The following is a 22,071-nucleotide window of genomic DNA, read 5'->3' on the forward strand; positions in this document are numbered from 1 at the left end:
TCGGGTGATACAAGAAGCTGGCAGTTCTCGCCGTTGTAGTTTTCAAACAATCAAGATTTAATGCTGTCAAGTGCCAACAGTGTGTTAGTGAAGTGTTAGTGAACACAATGACCATAAATAATTCATTGTACCTATGAAGCAGCGTGTCTGTGCTCCTACGTGTCTGTGCTGACACACATTGAATGGAGAGAGTTGAAAACACAGCCTTGTTAGATGTAAGGCAATATTGCGATGCCATTATCTTATACTTGATTGAAATGAAAAACAGTTACTTTTAGAGTTACTGGGCTCACTAAATGAAATGTCAGTAACAAGTCATCAGCACAAGCCAGGGCAAAATAAAACTGGAAAAAAAAATCTAACAATGGGAGAATAGAAAGCAGTATTTGAGAAAATTTAAAATGACTTTATAAGCCTACATACCCGTCATTCTGTAAATTGATTTTTAAAGAAGCTGGGAAACTTAATCATAATGCAAGGCGTTTGGTTTGACTCAATGGATTAGAGCTGGAAGTCTCTCCCTGAGGTTAATTGATTAGATATATTTGGGATCTGTCCGTCAAGCCTGTCCTATGCAGTGGTTGTACACAGAATGTCAAGAGGATGACAAGTAGCCTGCTGTGCAGACAAGAACAGCTTTGTACACCACTCCAACATGGGGAGAGCGGTACCACTCCTCACTGCTTGAGGCCATTTACTCACAAGAACACTGTTGCTTACGCTTCTCTGTCTCTATCTCTGTCTTGTACTCAGGCAGTGAAGTGATTGGTCCTCTTGTGGCTGTTTGTCTGCTGTGTGTAGCATCAGTCTCCTATCTCAAGAGCTTTATAGTGCCTGTTCGCCTCTTACTCTTGCCAAACAGCTGCCGTTGACTAAGGACTCTGAATTCATCTCCATAGATCAGAGGGTTTTTAGCTGTCTCAGTGTCTCTGTTCTGCTGCTGCTTGATGTTAGAGATACTGACAGTTAGTCTGGGTATTTATAGCACTTTGTCGTTCTTTAGCCTATTGGTTTCACCCCAGGTGAACCTGCTGCCTGCTCTCAGCAAAGCACAGTCTGCTGAAACACTCGGCTCAGACAGCATGCTTTAAATGGAATGCTAAAAAATGCAGTAAACTACCGTATCCAGAAGGTCACTTGAAGGATCAGACTGCTGAGAGCATGTTTGTGTTGGGTGCTTGTGTGGCACAGTGAGCTTCTTTATCTTGTGTGGGTTTCTGTCTGGCCGTGTGTGCGTGTACTGTGCTATGAGCCTGCCCTATCTAGGTGGGGTGTCTGTCTGGCTGTGTGTGTGTGTGTGTGTGTGTGTGTGTGTGTGTGTGTGTGAGAATGTGCTATGAGTCTGGCCTGTCTAGGTGAGGTGAGTTGGTGTGTAATAGAGCTGCATTAGCAGAACTATTGAGTCTAAGCAGCTCTAGATTGTGAAGTTTGTCCAGAAAAGAGGGAGCGGCTCTGAATGAGGGAGACAAGGGACAGGAAATGGTGCCACTGGCCTCGGCGTCAGGGGGGAAGGAACAGGAGGGGTACCCAGGGTGTGTGTGTGTGTGAGTGTGAGAATTCCCACTTCCACCCCTACACTTCACATGTGCCCGGCATGGCCTCCAGCGTAACAGTGTAAACCATGAAAGGTCTGTAACTGTCCGTAGCTTCAATCATTACTGTGGAGTCCAAGTACTCATGCTAAACTCATACTAGCGGAATCATAGTCTTCCAGTTTCTTCGCCTCAAAGGACCACGAACTTCAACCCATAAGACATAGAAGTGTAACATTTTACATTTTAGGCATCAAGCTCTTATCTAGAGTGACTGAAAATGAGTGCAACAGCAGAATAAGATTCAATTCCTAGATCACTAACATACATAGTAAGGAGTTCATAGTAAGGAGTGCCTTGATAACATTCCTGTGACCCTGGAATGATCATGTAAGAGAGCATGTCTAGGAATAAGACAATTAAGAAGAAATTAGAAAATTGTAGGAAATAAGAAAATTGAAAGGTAACTAGAGAGGTAAAGGGATTTTTTTTAACTTTTAGATAAGGACATAATCCCATAGCTTCCTCTTCTACTCGTTCAAATATTATTATTTGAACGAGTAGAAGAGGAAGCTATGGGATAGGGGATATGATTCACGTAAGGTACCATCATGTCATTGTCATTTCGGTAGACGGCTACTAGTTGGTATGCTTGCATAGTACTATTGTTACTCATACTTGTACTGAAATGTTCAGAGGACGGTAGAGAAGTTGTTGGGTTGTCCGAACGATTTCTGGTCTATTTCTTCCTTGTGTTGAACGCGGACCTGCAGCCTTGGTCTGGTTTGCAATTTCTGCATGATAGTCGGCTGTTGACTACCTTTCTGGCCTATTGCTACTACAACAACTGCTATTACCACTGCTACTACTACAACTACTACTGCTGCTACCTCTCGTAGTACTACTACCACAACCACCTATTAACGCCATAACAACCATTAGTAACATCCCAGCAACCACCTAGTAACACCCTAGTAACCAGCTAGTGACACCCTAGTAACCACATGTAATCACAGGGGTTAAAGTAAAAAATGTAATGACTGAAACTTCTTGTCGGGTCAAGTTAACCTCCATTTTTTTATGTGAAATAGCCATGACCATTTGAGTTTTACAGGATAAAAGCTCCTTCTGTACATGTATTCTTCTGCAGGTTGACCAGCTCAAGTCCTCTTTTCAAACTTTGAAATAAAATAGATCATCTATTAATGCTTTTATAGCAGGGCCTAACTTTACAAGCCACCTGATGCAGCCGGCACCAAATGAAAGAAACAGCTTGTACATATGTGGGAGAAGAGGGATCGTTTAGCTATATGAGGGCTAGTTTAGAGAACAATCAGTTATTAAGATAGATAAATTAAATCACTCAATCTTAATAGTAAACTTCTAGTAGTTTTGAGAAGTTTTTACATTTCTTTTTATGACATGGTACAAAAGAAAGCATTTTTATTGTTGGACGGTCACCCTCTTATCACTCTTAGCCACCTAAAATGATGATGACTTCAATATAAAAACACCAGTCTATAATTTATCACACAATAAATGATAAGATCCATTCACAGTTTTTTTCCACAATTAGCCTACGGTATGTTAAGGAGCCAGCCAAAGAAAAGGGGTCATTTTTTTTCTTTTATCCCAGGGGAAATGTTTTGAGGAACAAATTTTATTTTGGTTTCTTTTCATGCATTCTGACACCTTAATTCCAATACCCCTCTTTATTATTGATGGCTTTACTGTGTTTCCCTCAAAAAACTTTCTAGTTCAATTATGAGTGTTGAAATTTGAGTACGTAGAAGTGTATGTAAGAAGTGACAACAGTCTGTATTAGATAGATGAGAGGTAGAGGAAACCTATGTAATTCAACTATGTAATTCACTGGAACACACTGTGTAACAACTAAACAAAAAGCTGCAGACAACACACCTTACCCGTGATTTAATTTCAGTATATCACAGCCTGTTGTGGCTTATTGATTAATGAGTCATCCTTACCAGTTGTCAGTGCAGTGTGTAGAGTCTGATGAAACTGGCAAGTGCTGGGCAATTTTTGCAGTTTTACACTTTTTCTGACATCCAGAAAGTGTCAGGTTGTCAGAAAGTGTCAACACACATTGCTACAAACATATGCAGCTACTACTACTACTACTACTACTACTACTACTACTACTACTACTACTACTACTACTACTACTACTACTACTACTGCTGCTGCTACTTCAACTTGACAAGACTACATTTGAGCTACTTTATACTGCCTACAGCAAGCACACAAATATTCTTCGAAAATTTAGCTTTTCTAGTTTGGTTTGTTGCCTTCTCAGCCTCTCTGTTATTGTGTCAAACTGTGTGTGTATGTGTGTGTGTGCTTTTTTTGTTGTTGTGTTTTCCTTTACAGTTGGGGCATCAAAAGCTTCCTGCTCATGTGCTATTGAATATAGTAAAATGGAAGCAGACTACGGACTTGTGTTCTTTTTGTTATTCTGGTTGTTGTTGAAAACTAGGGCCTGTGGCATCCTCTCAGCTGCCTTGCCTTGTGGATGAATAGCGTTGAGAGACTCTTTGTGTACTCATTTGTGTCTGTCTGGAAGTGGATGCTTGTGCGCACGCTTGTGTATTGTGTGCATGTGTGTGTGTTGTACACAGGACAATTGAATGACCTAGACCTCGGGGCTCCCTCCGTGGCTCTCAGTATTACTCCACTGAGCTGGCGTGCCAAGTGCTCCCATTAACTAGTCCCATTAGCCACTCCCATGGCCACTATCAGGCCGCGACCCATATTGAATCCACCAAGAGTTACAACTACTGCCAGCGGATGAGGATAGTTTGAATATTCATAATCCCCTAAAGGTCATTCATAGTCTACAACCGAGGCAATGGTGTTTGATTCAGTGGTGAGCTTGAAGATTGTGACGGTAAAGATGCTACATGTAGGTATCATTAGTAAATCGCTGTGAATTTAGCTGCAGATAAAAGTAGCTTACAAGAGCTAAAGAAGGTAGCATGGACAGCCATTATCACAAAACGATTAGTGTATAGGCTATTTGATGTCAATTTGTCATATATTATACACTGTAACAATCCAATATATATAAAAAACAATCTAATATATATTGGAGATATGGACGAACAGTAGTGTGCTCAGAGACTTCAAGCACACTAACTAGAAAGCTACCTTCCCTGGAGAGACTGTGTGGGCTAGCTGTCAGCAGTAGTGCCAGTAGGAGCAGCAGCAGTAGCAGTGGTAGCTCGGCACAGAAAGGCCTAGAGAAATACAGATGGAAGAAAGGATGGTGTTAACTCTGGACAGACAGAGCTGTGGAAGGAGGAGTTTTGTTGGTTTCATAGTTAAACAGAGGAGGCATTGAGGCAAGAGACTTGTAAATGTTTATGCCGCTACACAATACACAGGCCTAATGGTCCCACCCTCTTCCTCAACAGCACCTTCCAAGCTACCGGCCTACATTTGACACAGAATAGAGCGAGTAGAGCCCTGCTCTGGAGTCAGATGTCTGGGTGATTCAAAATGGAATGCACTGATCTGATACTGACCATCAGTATTGGGCTCATCTTTATCTAAATATTGAAAAATGTAAACATGATTTTGCGATTCAATGAATGAATCCAATAAAATAAATCCATAAATTGAATCAGCAAGACATGCTATTAACTGAAGTTTGAATATTTAAGAGTGGTGCTAAAAAGGCATTTAACAAAATCGATTAGTTGGGCGAATAATGTTATTGCCAATGTAATTTGTGTTTGGTAAAACACACATTAACTGTCCACTTTTAGCATTTTTACTTTTCACATAGACGTATTGACACTGCAAATGTTGGTGTGATATCAACCTCCCATTCAAAGTGGTACCGCCTTATTAACATACACAAATTTTGAAGATGTTACAATTTATACTAAAATAAGAATGGGAAGTGACAACTAGCGCCCCTACAGATTGTTTTTATTCCTGAAAAAATCCTAATTCATTTTCCCAGTAACAAGTACAACTAATTCCTCATGAATAATTAACTGCTTAACCAGAATAGTTAATGGAAATAGAGTCACTGTCATCTACTTGGTCATTATATATCAACCTCCATTTGAGAGGTCAAGCTTTCTCTCACTGAACCAAACACTGATAACTTTCCTTACCTATTCTGGTGGTGAAGAAAATCCATGCCAGGATTTACTGTTTACTTCTGTAGCCCGCACATCAGGACCCACACACTAATGTAGTTGCAAGTCCACTATTTTACACAGAGTGCAGGAACACACCTCCCTCCTTTACAAATAGAATTGTCTATTGACACAACTAGCTATTTAAGTGCTTAATCATCTATATATTTATCTACAGAGTGTTCTGGAATTAAAGGAGTCATATCTGAATTATTAAGTTCAAAAACAGGTGTATGTATGGCTATATATATTTCGGTGTCTAAAAAGAAAGGATACTGCTTAGGAGCAAAGTTAGCTTGATATTGGATATTCGTTAGCTATTCATTTTTCCACCTTCAATAACTTGTAAAGCAAACAAGTAAAACCACACTGATGAATATATTTGTGATTAATGGAAAAGGCTATATGACTAATAGTGTTGTTGAAGGGTGGCTTTTTTCCTTGTTCTCCTCATGATGGCTTATCATCAGCTCAACATAGTTTCATTATCATGGACAGTTTTAGTTCCTGTTGTTTGTAGTTGCGTCACTCAGTGTGGCATACTGTTATCTGCAATGTTATGTCTCTAAAGATGAGTGTATTTTTTATATCATCTTTTATCTCAAGGTGTGATCTTTGACCCATTGGGTTAGTGATGCGTAATTCCTAGAGCAGGAGTTTCCCCATAGAGTCACATTCTCCATCATCAACCAGTCGGCCCAGAGCATCATCTCTGTGGTCGGGTCTGAGAGCAGATGGCCCTAATGCTCTGAAGGGGAGATACGGTTTCTTTCCCCCTCTCTTGCTGTCTTTCACTCACTTTCTCATCTTCATTCTCCCACACGGGCTGAACATACATGACCAAACACGTTCTCACTACAGTACTCGTTATGGATCTCGTTTGCTGTTTTGTATTATGGATCTGCGTTATGGATTGCCTGTGTTGTGTGGCCACGCTCTGTTAGCCACGGTTGACCAGGCCCTCTGTTACCATGCAACCCAGCATGCAGTGCGCCTCCATCACCGCATTGATATTTACTCCTAACCGTTGACCCGTAGTTGATGGGGCTGCTTTACCAGTCATTGACATATGAAGGGCATGTGTGTGCAAATTATATCACTGTTGTTTATTAATAGCTTAAAATACTGACTGATCTCACTTTCTCTCAAATTCATCTCAAAGATAATCAAAGGTATGCAACATTTTCTCCCGCACAAGAACTGAAATGATGGTAATGATGGCCCATTGATTTCGGCAAAACAAACCCTGTCACTTCACTTTCAAGTCTTAACCATGGTGAGCTATGGCTGTTTAATGAGCCTGAATATCAGAAACCATGTAATAAAAACATCAACCTACAAAACTTCAAAGTTGGAAAGAGACATAAATTCAGGTTTCTGATCTCCCAACTTCAGATTTTTGAAAAGATTAATTGACTGTAATAATTGAATTACATGAATGAGCTATAAAATGAGCTGTAAATTTTATAATGCTATCTTTAGAGGAGCTATTCAATTAAACATAAAATAACTTTTAAATTGGCTCATCATCCTCGTTTCAATTAGCAAATAGTTGATCGTAATCCCTGGTGTAGGCTAATTGTTCAGACGCCGAGTCTAAATGATACCAAATTACTTGCTTATTCTGTTTATTTTAGGACTTTAAGAATCAATGGGAAATGGGTGGATGCAGAATTGCAATATTTGGATGTCATTTTCTATTGTTAATTTGATTTCCGTCATGGATACAATCTACTGTATCTCATTTACTCACTTGGTAAGTGGACCGGCTGTGCTCAGTTGACACAGTATGTCTTCCGGCTCCTTCCTGTGGCTCATTGTTGAACAGACTACTCAAACAGCACAGCTGGAAAACTGTAAAACCCACCACTGGACTTCTTCCACCATTACTCCTCAACTCAACCATTAACCGGGGCCACGTTCCATACCAGGGCTTGCTCCCTTCCCTTCCCTCCCATCCTCTGAGACTGGCTTGGCTTGCTAGACAGACACAGTATAGTGCTGCTTGTTAATAACCGAGGAGGTAGAGAGGACGCCTAGCGAGAATAGAACGCAGCCGAGGAAACTAACCACTACAATGGAGAGTAGCTATAAATAATTCACCAAGCACTTAACTATTTCCTGTGAATTTTTCTATCTTTCCTCTCCATTTTTCCTCTGCTGTTCATCTCACGTGCCGGAGAGACTTGCATTCCATTCTCTTGCTCCACAGCAGGTCTCGCCTGTGGAGATATGATACTTGGCGCTACTCCTCTGTGGTTTGCGTTTTACAGTGTAGCAGACAGTATGTCGCTCACTATGTTCTCGTTTTTATAGACAAATATGGTCTCGTTGCAGGCAGGGTTGCTTATAAACAATGCGCTGTCTATTTAAATGCGTCCCAGGGCGTGCGTTCTCTGATACTCAGAAGTTCTAATTAAGAGTGCCAAGAATGTCTGTATGTTGTGTTTTGAAGTACAGTAAATAATATGCGGCGCCTGTTATAGTCAAGAGTTGACGCGAGGTAGAAAGTCTGCATCCATTTATAGCAGTAGCTTGTATCAGGCATGGTTATGGTAATATGCTGGTTGCAGAAATGCGTGTTTCTCGCCACATTAAGCCTACGCGTCACTCTTGTGTGTGTGTGTGTGAGAGAGAGAGAGACAGAGAGGGAGATTCTCATCACATCTGTGAGGCCATTAGCCAGCCCGTCTCAGTAACAATACAGTAAGTGTGTCTATAGCTATATATGCTTGCTATGTGAGTAGAGAGTCAAATCAAGCCAAACTTTATTTATATAGCACATTTCATACAAAGAGCATCGCAATGTGCTTTACAAAGAAATAAAAGTAATATAGAAAGAAGTCATGGAATAAATATATATTTAAAAAATATATATATATATTCTATATAAAGAGCTTAGGAACAGTTTGTAGGAACACTAATGGCTATGTAAATTCCTTTAATTTGATTCTTGTCATTTAATTCTGGATTTTTCCATGCAATGTAACTAGACAGATGTTTCCATACACACACTCACACTGCAGCGGGAAATTAACACTATCCACCAGCCAAATGCTGGTAAATTTTGATTGTGCTTAGTTTGGTTAAAACAAAGGTAAAGTGGCTTTTGAACACCAGCAGCCAAGGTAGCCACAGAGGAAAAAGAGAGTTAGCCCTAATGCACACACATACACACACACACACAGTCACTTAGTAGAGAGCAGGAACAGATTGCTAACTCGTTTAGGTAATCCATTCATTCTCCACACATCATTTCAACTAATGTGTACTTCTAGGAAATGAAGAGACCTGCTTTGTTGAGCAGATTGATTCAGCCCCATTTAATTGTCTCCCTACACACCCACTTGGAGATGCTTTTTTCTTTCGCTCCCTTGCCTCTTGCTTTTCTTTGAACTCTCCTTCTCCTTAGCAGCTGGCACAGCGACCTCTGTGACATCTTTTAGCAGGCTCAACAAGTCCACATGCGCATGTGTGCGCACACACACACACACACACACACTCCCATTAAATAGCCATTACTTAAGGAGTTCAGCAGGAGGTGACAGCTGTGTGTGTAACCTTAAGCACAGCCTCTCCTGTATCCTGTCCTAGTCAGCTCCCTCCACCCATATCATCCTATTCTGAGGATGGGGGCGGTGCTGGGGCCGGCCAGCTGTCCTGTATAGATCACACCTGTACTGAACAGGAAGCCTGTCAGTCCTTCAGTCAGATCTGGACAAGCTCGTATGTCACCACTCATGTGTTGAGTGTAGGGATCGCTACCGGAAACCAGGATCCCGGGATTTCCCCCTGATATTCTCTCTATCTCCTGTCCAGGACTGTGGTTGGCCACTTGGAAAATTAAATACTTTATAAATCTATGCAATATAAACCTAAATTAGGTTTATTTTTTTATTTTTTTATTTCATAGTTTCAATGGATTGTAAACCAGTAGGACCAACCACTTGGCCGATGAATTTTCAGATGCAGTACCCACAACAGGTCAAGACTTGACCTGCGTATCCACTGAGACGCTTCACGCCACACACATGAGCTCACACATGGGCTCTACTTGCTGCGCTTGTGCGTTAACTTTGCGTTCCTGAAATTTTCCCACACTTTATCAGTCACTACATGCCACTGTAGGCCATGTCTGCTTTGCTTCTGTGAGGTTAATTCACTGTATTGAATTTTATTCTTGCAAATTTAATCAGTTGTCCACGATAATGAAATCTCTAGGTTTTTCTTTCAGCTACAGGAAAAACCTGCTAGACCATTGCATAGAAAATATGTATGCAATGTGTTTTTCAAAACATCAGTTGCAGCTTTTCTCCCTCTTTTTCTTTACCACTAAACCTATCACTGAAGACCTTATCTATTGCCAATTATGAATTATCCATATTAATCACCATTTGGCTTGCCAATTCTTATTTTGATGTTGTGCACTAATGATTTCCCTTCTACAGGAGACCAATTGTTGGAAATGTATTAGGATGTTATATGTATATATATATAAAAAAAAAAGCCATACTTGTCATGCTGGAGCTGGCCAGCAGACCCTGTTGCCAAGATCAGCTTCACCTGAAAAATTCCCTTTCCAACAGTTCGTTCAGTAGCATAAAGGCATTTCTGTTTAAACACACAGCAGGCATTGCTGCACATCAAACAAACAAACAACTGGAGTTTTCAGTGAGAAGAATTGAAACAAGAAAAAACATACCGTACTTAAATAGAAAGAAGGCCCCTTCACTTTGAGGGAATGAATGATTAGTTTTGATGATAGTTTTGTCAACAATATTGTAGCCAATCTAGTGTGAGATTGGTCTATTTTTCAATAGCATATAGGCTAAGGTTAATATTGTGACAAACTAGGCTCACATTAAATGTGTGAGTTTTCTGAAAGCTGTGGGTCTCAGACAAAGCACAATGCTCTATGATTGGTTCAGATTAAAAAATTGTGATTAAGTGTCATTAAAAATGGCCCTTTCTCGCAGGAAATTACATGGTGCACTCACTCTACTAACACACTCATAGATTCCCATCTCAAGCACATACATTTTGATCTACAGTACCCACATCCTAAACATCTATTTTGTATTTTTGTTACTGTGTTATGATGTTAATCTATACTGTATGTCAATTTTAACATATTTGTCTGGCTTTTTTTCTGAAATATATGATGAAATTTGTTATGTGCAACACGTTTGCTGAGCTCTAACAAGGTAGCAGCATCAATATGATTGATGATGCCGATGCCAAATCATCTTAACAATTTTATCATACATTTGTCTAAAATTTATTTCCAGGTTGTTGTGCAAATGTAAGTCACAAGAGTGAGAAAAAATTGTGCAAATGTAAGTCACAAGAGTGGGAAAAAATTGCCATACATCAAATTTTGCACTTTCATTTTGAAGACCAAATAGCCAAACCTCCTGTGTTATTCTAGCTATCTGTGGCAAACTTAACAATGTCCTTTTGCTGCAGGAAAAGATACTTTGAGGAGACAGATTGCCAAACCGTATACACAGTTTGCAAAACCAAGTACAGATTTCCACATTGACTTTTCCCCCCACCAAGTGGCCCCCCAGGGGCTACGTAGATTTCAATCTCCTGCTCTGCTGTAGTGTAGTCGCCGCTGTCAAATCCGACCTTGTATTGTCACTGAACTGGCACGACCTTGTACAACTTTGTATTCTCAGTGAGTAGAGTTTGTTGTTAGGTGTCACTGCACGCCGGGGTGAGCTGGTGTGATGACATAAACAGCCCAAGCGTGCCTAGATCGAACCTCCCAAAAGGGATGGTACTGCAATAAAGATGACGAAACTAAAAGTTTTTTGTTGTTGTTTTTTTTTTAAGATGCCAGATGCGCATTTTGGGTAGGATTTTGGCAGTTTTTAATCCAGCAGGGGCAGAAATCACTTGGGCGGCCCACCTAAGTGATAGATAGGCAGGGAAAGCCCTGGCTGTGTTTAGAAACCAACATGAATTGAGATTAGATGTTATTTTAAACATATTATTGGAGAATCATGATAGCGTGGTGGGGTGCTCTTGGGCTGTACTATGGTCAAGGTCCCCACGGGTCCTTGAAATCCTTGAAAGTTTGTGAATTTGAGAAAAAGAAATCAAGGCCTTGAAAGTTTTTGAAAATAGACATAAATAGACATGGGTCATTGAAAGTGCTTGAATTTATATATTTTGTGCAATAGAAATTGAAGTTCAACTGAAGGCAAGAGACCACATAGTCTGCCATCACTGTAACACAGCACAGTTGAGAAGTGTTCACACATTCAAGCCTCTCTCTCTTTTTAATTGTTGTCTGTGAGCTTCTGTAAAGCCTGCTAGTTCTCATTATAAAAATTCTCAGTGTTGTAACAGTAATAAACCTTGATCCGTGTCTCAAACTATGCCGTGTTGGGTCCTTGAATTTGAGGGAATTGGGCCTGGAAAGTCCTTGAAAAGTCCTTGAATTTGATGTTTAAGAAGGTGTGGGAACCCTGTATGGTAGGGGAAACCCTGGACTGCTTGCATTGCTAGGGAGTTAGCTATACTATGTAAGTACCTGGATGGCCTGCATCTATAGCTTTTCTACAACTGAATTAACTATGGAAGTCTATGAGGGACAACAATCACACTTTGCTAGTGACAAAAGATGTAAACAGGGTGAAATACACATAAAAATTAAACTTCAGGTGCATCGCATACACTTTCCAAGGCATTTTTACCCCATTAATTTCCACCCCTGCTGTATGTGTGTGTATTTGCTCAGTGCAATATGAAGATTTGAGACAATCCAGCAGTAACTGAAAGGCTCCTGGGGACCGTACTATACTGCAGATTTGTGTGAGAACTCTCCCAGGCTTTGTTTAAGAGTTGTTCAGGCTGGAGTAGGTGTTTGTTTTAAATGTCCCCAAGGCCTTGCATAGCAGTTAAGTATTTACGCAATTAAATGCCTCCAATGGAAGTGTTTACTCTCTATTCTTGGGTTGAGAATTCATACGATTTTATCACCGTTGAGTCCATAACCACTTCCTCTTAACAATCCTATTGCTTCCTACTTTCTCATTCATACTTCCTTAATAACACCCTAAAAATACTACATCTGTAACTGAATTGATTAGACTTCTGCTACCAATCCCAAATTGGAATAAAAAATATGAACTCTTCATTCCATACTGTTTTACTATTATGTCACTCAAATAATGTTAACTCTGTACGCACATCACACAACTGTACACTGTGTGTGCAAGTGACTGTGATGTTGTGATGTGACGTAGCGAGGCTCAGGGCGGCAGTGTGTGTTCAGCTCTCCATGGAACGAGAATTTCTAAAGCACATGCCATTTAAACAAATAGGCTATGTATTAATAAGAACACTGTATGATAATCTTCAGCCCTCTTAGCCTGCGTGAACACCCACCCCACTGGCATCGGCCTGCCACCTAATCCACTCAAGAAGTCAGTGAAAACCCACATACTGGCTACGAAGAAATACTGCACATTGTATAAGAAAATAGGTTATGCTCTGCAGTAAAACAGTAAAAGATGTCGGCTATTAGAGTGCACAGGCTTGTTTTGGCCTGACCAGCTGAAAAAATTGTGTTTTCACTGTGTGGCTTGTCTCGCTCTTTCACTCGCTCCGTGACCAGTCAGATTCAGTCAGGGAGACATTACAGCCGATGACATCACCGCCTCGTAACTACGGACAACAGCAGGCAGGCAGCTGGGGAGAGCAGGAGTGATGGCTGGCCTGGAGTGGAGGGTGGTTGCTAAATAGCCTACATGACTATGACAGAGCACTTTACAATACATTGTATTCTCTCTCTCTCTCACTCTCTCTCTCGCTCTCTCTGTCTCTCTCTCTCTCTCTCTCTCTCTCTCTCTCACACACACACACACACACACACACACACACACACTTTCTCTCTGTTCATTTCTCTCTCTTGATGATGTCATTTCCAGGCTCAGCCAGACGAACCCAAGAGTAAGGGGGAGTTTCCGTTCCCTGCAAACAGAAAAGGGGGGAAGGGTGTAGCAAACTGGACAGGGAGAGAGAGCAGAAGAGACTTGGGAAACGGCCCCGTGTGCTCGAGTGCATGATAAACAGCGGAGCCACGGGGGTAGTTATGATGTATGAGGCCAGCTGTATTGATCATGGAGGTGACTCACAGCTGATGTCACCGCCTCTCAACTCTGGGCAGGGACAGTGGAATACAGCTGTAACCTCGCACACAGTCCTTCTGGGCCTGTTCGAGCGGTGATTGAGTGATTGGGTCCTGGGTATTAGTGATGTCAGCCCCCTGTACTAGTGCCAGTAATAAGGGAGCAACAGGGTCAGAGGGCTAAGATTATGTGTGACTAAATTCATATGGAGGCTACTGTACAATCAAAAGCACATGGTCCCCTCTGCAGGCATAGCCATAAAGTGAAACCACGCCAGTATAGCCTACGGGCTTTTGAGCGGCAAAGCTGGATGCCACAGGTATGTATAGCCTCAGGGTATAGAAAAGCCTTACACATCATCAGCCCTAGCTAAGCTATTCAGATGCTATTCAAGGTGTGCTGAAGTATGGATTGTTGAGTGCGGGAACATCTCAAGTCGCAGACTATTGATCCAGACAGCTACTGGAACAGGCTGAGATGAGCATGTTGTCCCCTTCCCTGGGGTCTTTACTGTGTCTAGTCACCAGGCTGACTCTGATTCTCTAACTCTTACTCCAGCTCTCGCTTAGCCCTGTGCTCTCCCTCAGTCCTGTCTGGCTGACTGGCTGCCGTTTTATCTCTTTACTCCACTGACGGTGTGGCGTAAAGAGAAAACAAACTATTTATAGCCTAATCTCCCTGAAGAGGCCACTATCTCTCTGTCACTCGGTGTGATGCTGGTGTGATGAGGGGTTTGTGTGGTTTCTCTAACTCATCAGACAGCATCTTTGTCTCTGTTGAAGTGACATAACTAGGCTAATAATGAATTTCACATAAATCCTATGTTTGTCCCGCACACATCTTCTAACATTTTTGTCATTCTTCTGTATCAATTGAAAAAGCAGGCCTGTTTATTTAGGAGCATCATTTTGTGTTTTATGTAAATATAAGTGATTTGACCTGCTTGCGTGTTTGGACCCAGATCAAATGGTGATTAAATTCCCAGTAACCTTAGTGAGTTACTTATGACCCATAGCTGATTCAATAAAATACTAACGCCTCTTTTGAACAACTAATGTTGATTTTTTTCCCCTCGCAACATTAAGATAACGTAAGAAATACAATGTAATATAAGGAGGGCCTGAGGGGTCATGACAAATGTTTTGTTAGAGAGTGCCTCATCACACACATTTGTGTCGGGAGGAAACTCTACTGGAAGCATTCTCATCAACATTTTTAATGAAACACACAGTAGTCCTTGGCTGCCTGGGAGCACTTTGGCTTTCACTTGGAATGAGGGATGATGAGGATTAGGGATGGAGAGAGAGAACAGTAGGGTGGATAGATGCGGGGCACGTGGATCGATGGTGCAGATGAAAGCGCAGCCCAGCTGGACGTCCAGTACGTGGTGTTTTCCTGCTGTTGATTGCTATTCACTGTTCAGTGTTTTACGCTGATGGCAGTGGAATGCCAAATCCTGCTGTCATCGAGCTGAGGAGGGGAGATTATAGCAGATAGAGGTGTAATTTTGTCACTGATAAAACCCACGTTTCCTGCTGGCTGACACTGCTGTTATTAGTATTTATCTCCTGATTCTGTTTGGTGCGGTGGGAGAGGGGGCCAGAGACAGTGAGCGGGCAGTAAATTCTCCTGGGATTAACGGCGTGGGGAACTCTTCTCTCCCTAGATACTATCAGTGGGCACGGGAAATTCTGCTAAATGACTCTGCTATTATGAAGCTGCTCTCAATTATGTACCATAAAGCGATTTCCATCTCAACACTAACTAGACCGATTTTATTATGTCCAGCCTCTTCTGCTGTCTCCTTGTCTCCTTTTATGCCTGTGTGGATGCATGTGTGCTCAAGTGTATGTGTGTGCACAGACATATTGGACTGCTAGAAGAAGCGGCTGGGTGACGGTGCCTGCCCAGCAGAGTTATCAGTGGGGACTGAAAGGACAGAGGAAATGTGGATGCGATAACCAATAATTGATAAAAGCTCTGTTGTTCTCTTTCATCTCCTTAGAGAAAAATACCAGTCTGACAGTTCTGGTCAAAACAGTGTTAGGCTAGTTACTTTAACGTACTCTGGAGTGAGAGGCATTATGGCCATATTAAGTCAGTGTATCAACATTATCGATGTGCTTATGCCGTCTGTTTGTCTCATTTCTATTCCCTCCTAGTATCTGTTATCTCTCCTCCTTGACTGACCACTCGTCTCTTTCTCTTTCCTTCCATCCGTAGACTCGCAACGGTCCCATCTGTCCTCCTTCACCATGAAGCTGATGGACAAGTTCCACTCTCCCAAGATCAAGAGGACTCCGTCCAAGAAGGGCAAGCAACTGCAGCCCGAGCCAGCAGTCAAGAGCACCGAGAAACCTGTCAACAAGGTGTGTGTGCGGTTGTGTGCCAATAATTGTGTGTGTGTGTGTGTGTGTGTGTGTGTGTATCGTGGGAAATTCATCTCTTTCCCACCTATTCCATGCACTTGTTTGCCTGTTTGTGAGACCGTTGTTTTCCTGTCTAATGCTTTGTGCTGCCATTTTCCATTGTGTCTGTGTGTGCGCAAGTTTCCCTGCGAGTTCCCACAGCCTCCCAGCCGCTGTGGTGGCTGGCTGTGGTACAGCAGGTGTCTGGACCTATAAAGACATGAATGGAACTGGGCCGTTTCCTGAATGAGCTCCTCCACTGCCTCTCAAGGCTTTTGGTGTAATGAGTGTATTCCCCAGCAGCCCTTCACTGGAGAAGCTGATCACTGATAGAGCCCCGTTGCTATAGTACCAAGATGGCTCCAGGCCACATCACTTGATGGATGGTTTTTGAACTGTGGGCCGGGACAGACCAGGGGATTATAGCACCATAGTTTAGAGGCTAGATTCCTGTGATGGTCCAAATACTAAATGGGTTATATGGTGCTAAGCATTGGCTTTACATTCTGTACACAGCTTATGGTGGATGCATTTACAGGGTTAAAGAGCTTGTAAAATTTGCTGCATTATCATCATAATCCTAAGTAGTTATGTAGTTCAATTCCAAAGTACTGCACGATGTTATTGATTAGGAATTTTTTGGGTTGTTTTTTTCCCCCTCTAGAAGGTGAGTCGGCTGGAGGAGCAGGAGAAGGAGGTGGTCAGCGCCCTGCGTTACTTCAAGACAATCGTGGACAAAATGGTGGTGGAGAAGAAGGTGCTGGAGATGCTGCCAGGCTCGGCCAGCAAGGTACTGGAAGCCATCCTGCCTCTGGTTCAGGTCGAGGCCAGGATACAGCACAGGTGAGCCATACGTTTTTGTTTTTATAAGATACTGGAAGTAAAAGTTAGGCCAATATTTGAATGGTTTTATTCCTGTTTGTTCCTAAAATGAATTGGAGGCACAAAATCAAAACATTTTTGTACTTTTTAATGGATAGTATGTATCTTAAGTCCTTTTCTTGACAAAGTCTCTTGCACAAACTGGATCTTTAATGTTTTCTTTTTTCCACAATAGAAATGTTGTGGAATAGAACTCTTTGGAAATATTTGGAAATAGACATTAGTCTGTATTTTTACTAACTGCTCTCTTTGCTCTCAGAATGCTGTCTTTTTCCCCGTGGATGTCATAATTTATAAGATAGCATTTTATGTACACATCGCCAATTCAGTTTTATCATTCTTGCGTCTTGACATAGTCCATGTAATAGTTGGTATGCATGAAGGACTTGTTAGAACTGGTACGATATGACCTACCTCTCACTGAGCAGCTTCTGAAGATTGCTGATATGTCCTGTGGCGATAAAATGTTGTGTCAGAGGACATCCCTCTCCCAAAGGCTTACTGGAAGTGTACAGACTAGATACCTGAAGCGTTTTGCATTATATTCATTTATCACTATTGGTGTGGCACTTTATCAGGAATGTGGCTTTTTTGTGAGGGGAATGAATGAGGGGAATTTCATTTTAGTTAGCAATAGAACGAGTTGGTTCATTTTAGTGCCTCTCTTGGTAAAGTATACCCTTTCTGTGTAAGGAACCTTGGCGGAGCTTGGAATGAGCGTCAGACATGTTAGAACTTCTCTTTCTTTGTTTTTGTTCCATCAGTCAGTGCAGATGAAGGTATGGAGGTCAGAGGTGACACGCTTTGTATCTCACAGTCCTGTGTTTAGGAGTGATTGATGGATGGATGTTACTGTCTTTGAGAGGCAGCCATCGCTGAGGGTTTGACCCCAGTTTCATGGAGTCAAACCCTACCAAATCACACTAGCTTAGTGTTTAGCCTTAGGGCACCAATACATCTCTCCCCTTTAGTTGAACATCACTCCCGCTAGCTAGTGAACTCACAACCTTTCTTAAAGGAAACCCCAGACGTTTTTGGCAAATAAACTAGTTTGTCACCGTGTGACAAAGAGACTGATAGCAGAGTTTCACCTTTATGTGTTAATAGTGTGCTAAGGTGCTTTTTAGAGGATGCTTGTGTCATCTGGTAAACATGCACAGTGTACTGAAACGTTAACTTGCTCTGTAGTGATCTAAATCAATACTGGGCAAACAACTAGGTCAAAACTAGGTGAAACTCCTACCAGTCTTCTCGCCACACAATCCCAAATTGATAAAAGTGCTTATTTGCCAAAAGGTTAGTGTATCCTTTTAAGGCTTGATCCTGTAGACTCATGTCTCAATGTCTCACCACAACTGTAGGACTAGAGTCATGCTGACTGGTCATTCAAAGCTGAAGACTCATAGAGTATCCTACCTATTTCCAGTCAGTGTAACCCACAGTCCCTAGCTTGCATCCTCTTTCTAGGTCAAACCTCTCCAGCCTTCCAACTGTTTCCCCATCCCTAAAACCCTTCTTCTAACTCCCCTAGCTACAGACGTCTCCCACTTACCTTAGGACTAAGCTGTGTAGAGACAGTGGACAGATATTCCAGTGCTGTGAATCAGCTGCAGCGTGTTGGTACAGGCCTGGCCACGCCCTAGGGTTGGTTCTGAACGCACCTTTCACTACAGGCAGCAGCAGCACGACGCCTCGCCTCCCTGTACAGATACACATTCTCCTGTTAGCACCACCACAAACAAGCTTTTTCCAACCCACCTTCTAGTCATCTGTACCCACAGTTCCTCAGCAAACCCCCCCCCCCCCCCCCCAAAAGATGTAGCTTAATAGATGGTAGATAGATGGATGTCTTTGTTCTTATATTTTCTTGCTCTTATGTAATTGTTCTCACGTCTAACATGTTTGACCCCTCCTTTTCTTTTCCACACCCCTCTCTTTTGATGTCTTGAATCATTCTACTTTCTGCACCTCTGGTTTCCACCTTGTTTCACCCCTTGTCTATGATATCACTTCTGTCTATTCCATATGACACTTTTCTTTCTCTCCTTCCTGAATCCCTCTCCCTTTCTCCCACTTCTTTGTTCTACTCATATCACATCTCCCCCACCCACCCCCCTCCCTATCTCCCCCACCCTCCAACAGCTCGGCGCTGTCTTCCTGCCATAACCGTGTGTACCAGAGTCTGGCCAACCTTATCCGCTGGTCAGACCAGGTGATGCTGGATGGCATTGACTTGGAGGACAAGGAAAACGTGGTGGCCGTCACCAGTGTCATCAAAGCAGTGCTGGACGGAGTAAAGGTGGGTTCTGCATGGATAGAGGGAAGGCAGGGGATAGTATCCAACCACATCGTTCCTGTGTATTCCCCTACTAAACCCCAATAGAAGCTGAATACTCACTCATCTGTAGAGAGGGACTTAGAAATGCCTTTTTTTTGTTTGGTATTATCGACTGTGGCCTCCTGCAGTGTTTTTATAGAGGAGGCACTAAGGCTGGCTGCGTTGTGTTTCTATCAACAGGAATTGGTGAAACTGACCATAGAGAAACAGGAGCAGCCATCACCGACCACCCCTAACAAACCAGCACCATCTGCTACCGCGGCGGAGAGGTGAGTCCAACGTGTGCGCTCTGGAATACAAACACACACACACAGACAGACATACATACACACACAGTCATTCAGTCACTCAGACAGCTTTCATTCTGTCTGTAGCAGTGCGTCATCAGAGATGCCCTTGATAGATCGGGAGCAGGAGATCTCGAATAAGGCGGCTCCCGCAGCGACGCCTGCAGAGGCTGCCTCTGACATACCAGATGAGGACGTCGCCCCTCCCAAACCTCCCCTTCCTGAGGCCAAGATGGCGGAGCTCAGGTGAGGAAGACACTGGTACAGCTGTGCACACACTACCAACTGCAGCGTTGTAATATTCTCAAATGAATCTTCTCTTCATTTCCTCCTCCAATAAAAATGGACTCTGTGTGGGTATTGGCTTCCACATAACCTCACAGCTGCAGCTGCTGAGATAAGCAAGTTGTCCAGCTGATATACCAGACTTAGCTGTTCATTTACCTTAAATCAATTGAGTACTTTGTGTAGCCCTCTTTGTTGATGTCGGAGAACCAAGAGAGCTACAGAGAACATTGCGTACCTTTTTGTACCACGGTCACGAAAGCAGAAGTGCTCCGTTTTACAGTGCTGTATTTATTCATCGTACTCCTGTTTCATGAGAAGTTGAAATTTTTTATATGTTCTCTGTAAATGTTTTACATACTTCTAATGAGGAATAAAGCCGGGTTGTAGGATGTGGGAGTGTAAGGGGATTTCCATATTTCTCTTTCATTTTCAATGAATTGAACATTTCTGAGTTGAAAATCAGATACACCAGTTTGGTGTATTTTGTGATGCATTTACATAGTAATTTCCATGTGATCCTGCTGCCGGTATCCAAACGCTTAAAATCCTCGACTCCTTAAAATCCTTGACTACTCTCGCTCTTTAGTTCTTTTGGTATGGCACACTTTGGTTTGTTTGGTGGTCTGTCTCTTCCTTTCTTACTCTTTCTGCTCTGTCTCTCTCTCCATTTGTTTTATCTGTGGTTTCTCTGTGGATTCTGGGAACAGAGCACAGTTGAGTGCTGACGCTGGCCAAAGGAGACCCTCCCAGAAGGAGAAGTATGTCAGCTCTTAGGATCATCCCTCTCCATTATGACATCCCACCTAGACCCCCATAAACCTTCTGGATTGGATGAAAGTGCTTTGACTTGCATGTTTGCGTTATCCCAAAGTTTGTGTCATCTTGGCATTTACTGAAGCATTCATCATCCAATCAGAGGACCGTCCAGTGCATGAGAGTGTGTGACTGACCTATCCAGTGTCTTTCGCTGGCCTCCACATCATGGCCCCTTATTTCCAGTGGCGGTCTGTTCTTTGCCCCATTTTGACCTGGTATTAACTCACTGAGAGAATTTAGGTTTGACAAGCAGGAACGCTTCATATCAAAGCTGACAGAGGCTATCATGAGACACCCTCACTTTCATCTCGCTATTGCCTATCTCCAGGAGGGATGATATGTGTGTGTTCATGTATTCATACATGGATTTGTGTGTGCATACATGGCGGAGAAAGTGTGTTCTGCGTGCTTGCCTTTCCGTCCATACTGACATTGCTTTAGGGCAAAAAACGTCCTACCTACCTGTTATTTTATTCTGTTGTCTTTGTTTATCTGTCAATAGTCCTCCACCAGCCCTGCCCCCGAAGAAGCGCCAGTCCGCCCCTTCACCCACCCGGGTGGCAGTGGTCGCCCCTATGAGCCGCGGCTCCAGCTTGCCCTGCAGTGTACACAGACAGGTAAGAGTTTGACCCCACCTCACGACGAGATATTAGACATTATGGCCCAGTCACCTGTCACAGGAGGAGAACCACTAAACCAATTGATCAATCAATATCAGATTAGACCACACTAGAGGAGACTGTATTGGGTAACAAATGTCAATTTCGGTTTAAGGCCACACGAACACAAATCAATGCAGTAACTAAATGTATAGAAAATAAACTAACCAATAAGAAAGTGGAGTGTGCATACATCTAATTTCCTTTGTATGCACAGCAGCAGGACTATGAGCAGGAGTTCCTTCAGAGGCGTTTCTCCGGGGGGAGCCAGTCATATGGGGGTGACTCCCCGCGCCTCTCCCCATGCAGCAGCATGGGGAAGCTCAGCAAGTCTGATGAACAGCTCTCTTCCCTGGAGCAGGACAGCGGCCAGTGCTCTCGCAACACCAGCTGTGAGACTCTTGGTAAGAATTCAAAGACATGCACACCTTTGCTAATGTGCCTTGGGTCATGAATATTGTTTGCTTCTTCCTTTTCACCTGCTGTGAAAGTGTTGAGTGCCAAGGTTTGATGTGAAATATCTAATATGTACTCTTTCTTCACCCATCTAG

The 22,071-nt window shown here is 42.6% G+C and overlaps 1 protein-coding gene across 5 annotated transcripts in view; it reads left to right on the forward strand.

The window, feature by feature from the left end:
- Window positions 1–22,071, forward strand: part of rapgef1b (Rap guanine nucleotide exchange factor (GEF) 1b) — a 48,949-nt gene that overhangs the window by 11,811 nt on the left and 15,067 nt on the right. For 3 of the 5 annotated variants that reach the window (XM_078287152.1, XM_078287139.1, XM_078287149.1), the window contains exons 2-8: window positions 16,066–16,211; window positions 16,915–17,093; window positions 19,275–19,431; window positions 19,651–19,739; window positions 19,845–20,003; window positions 21,364–21,478; window positions 21,738–21,924. In XM_078287152.1, the coding sequence (XP_078143278.1) occupies window positions 16,066–16,211; window positions 16,915–17,093; window positions 19,275–19,431; window positions 19,651–19,739; window positions 19,845–20,003; window positions 21,364–21,478; window positions 21,738–21,924 (1,032 nt within the window). The remainder of the gene's footprint in view (window positions 1–16,065; window positions 16,212–16,914; window positions 17,094–19,274; window positions 19,432–19,650; window positions 19,740–19,844; window positions 20,004–21,363; window positions 21,479–21,737; window positions 21,925–22,071) is intronic. The other 2 variants (XM_078287144.1, XM_078287147.1) reach the window with 2 other exon arrangements.

This window comes from Centroberyx gerrardi, chromosome 2 (genome assembly GCF_048128805.1).
Source record: "Centroberyx gerrardi isolate f3 chromosome 2, fCenGer3.hap1.cur.20231027, whole genome shotgun sequence".
Lineage (NCBI taxonomy): Eukaryota > Metazoa > Chordata > Actinopteri > Beryciformes > Berycidae > Centroberyx > Centroberyx gerrardi.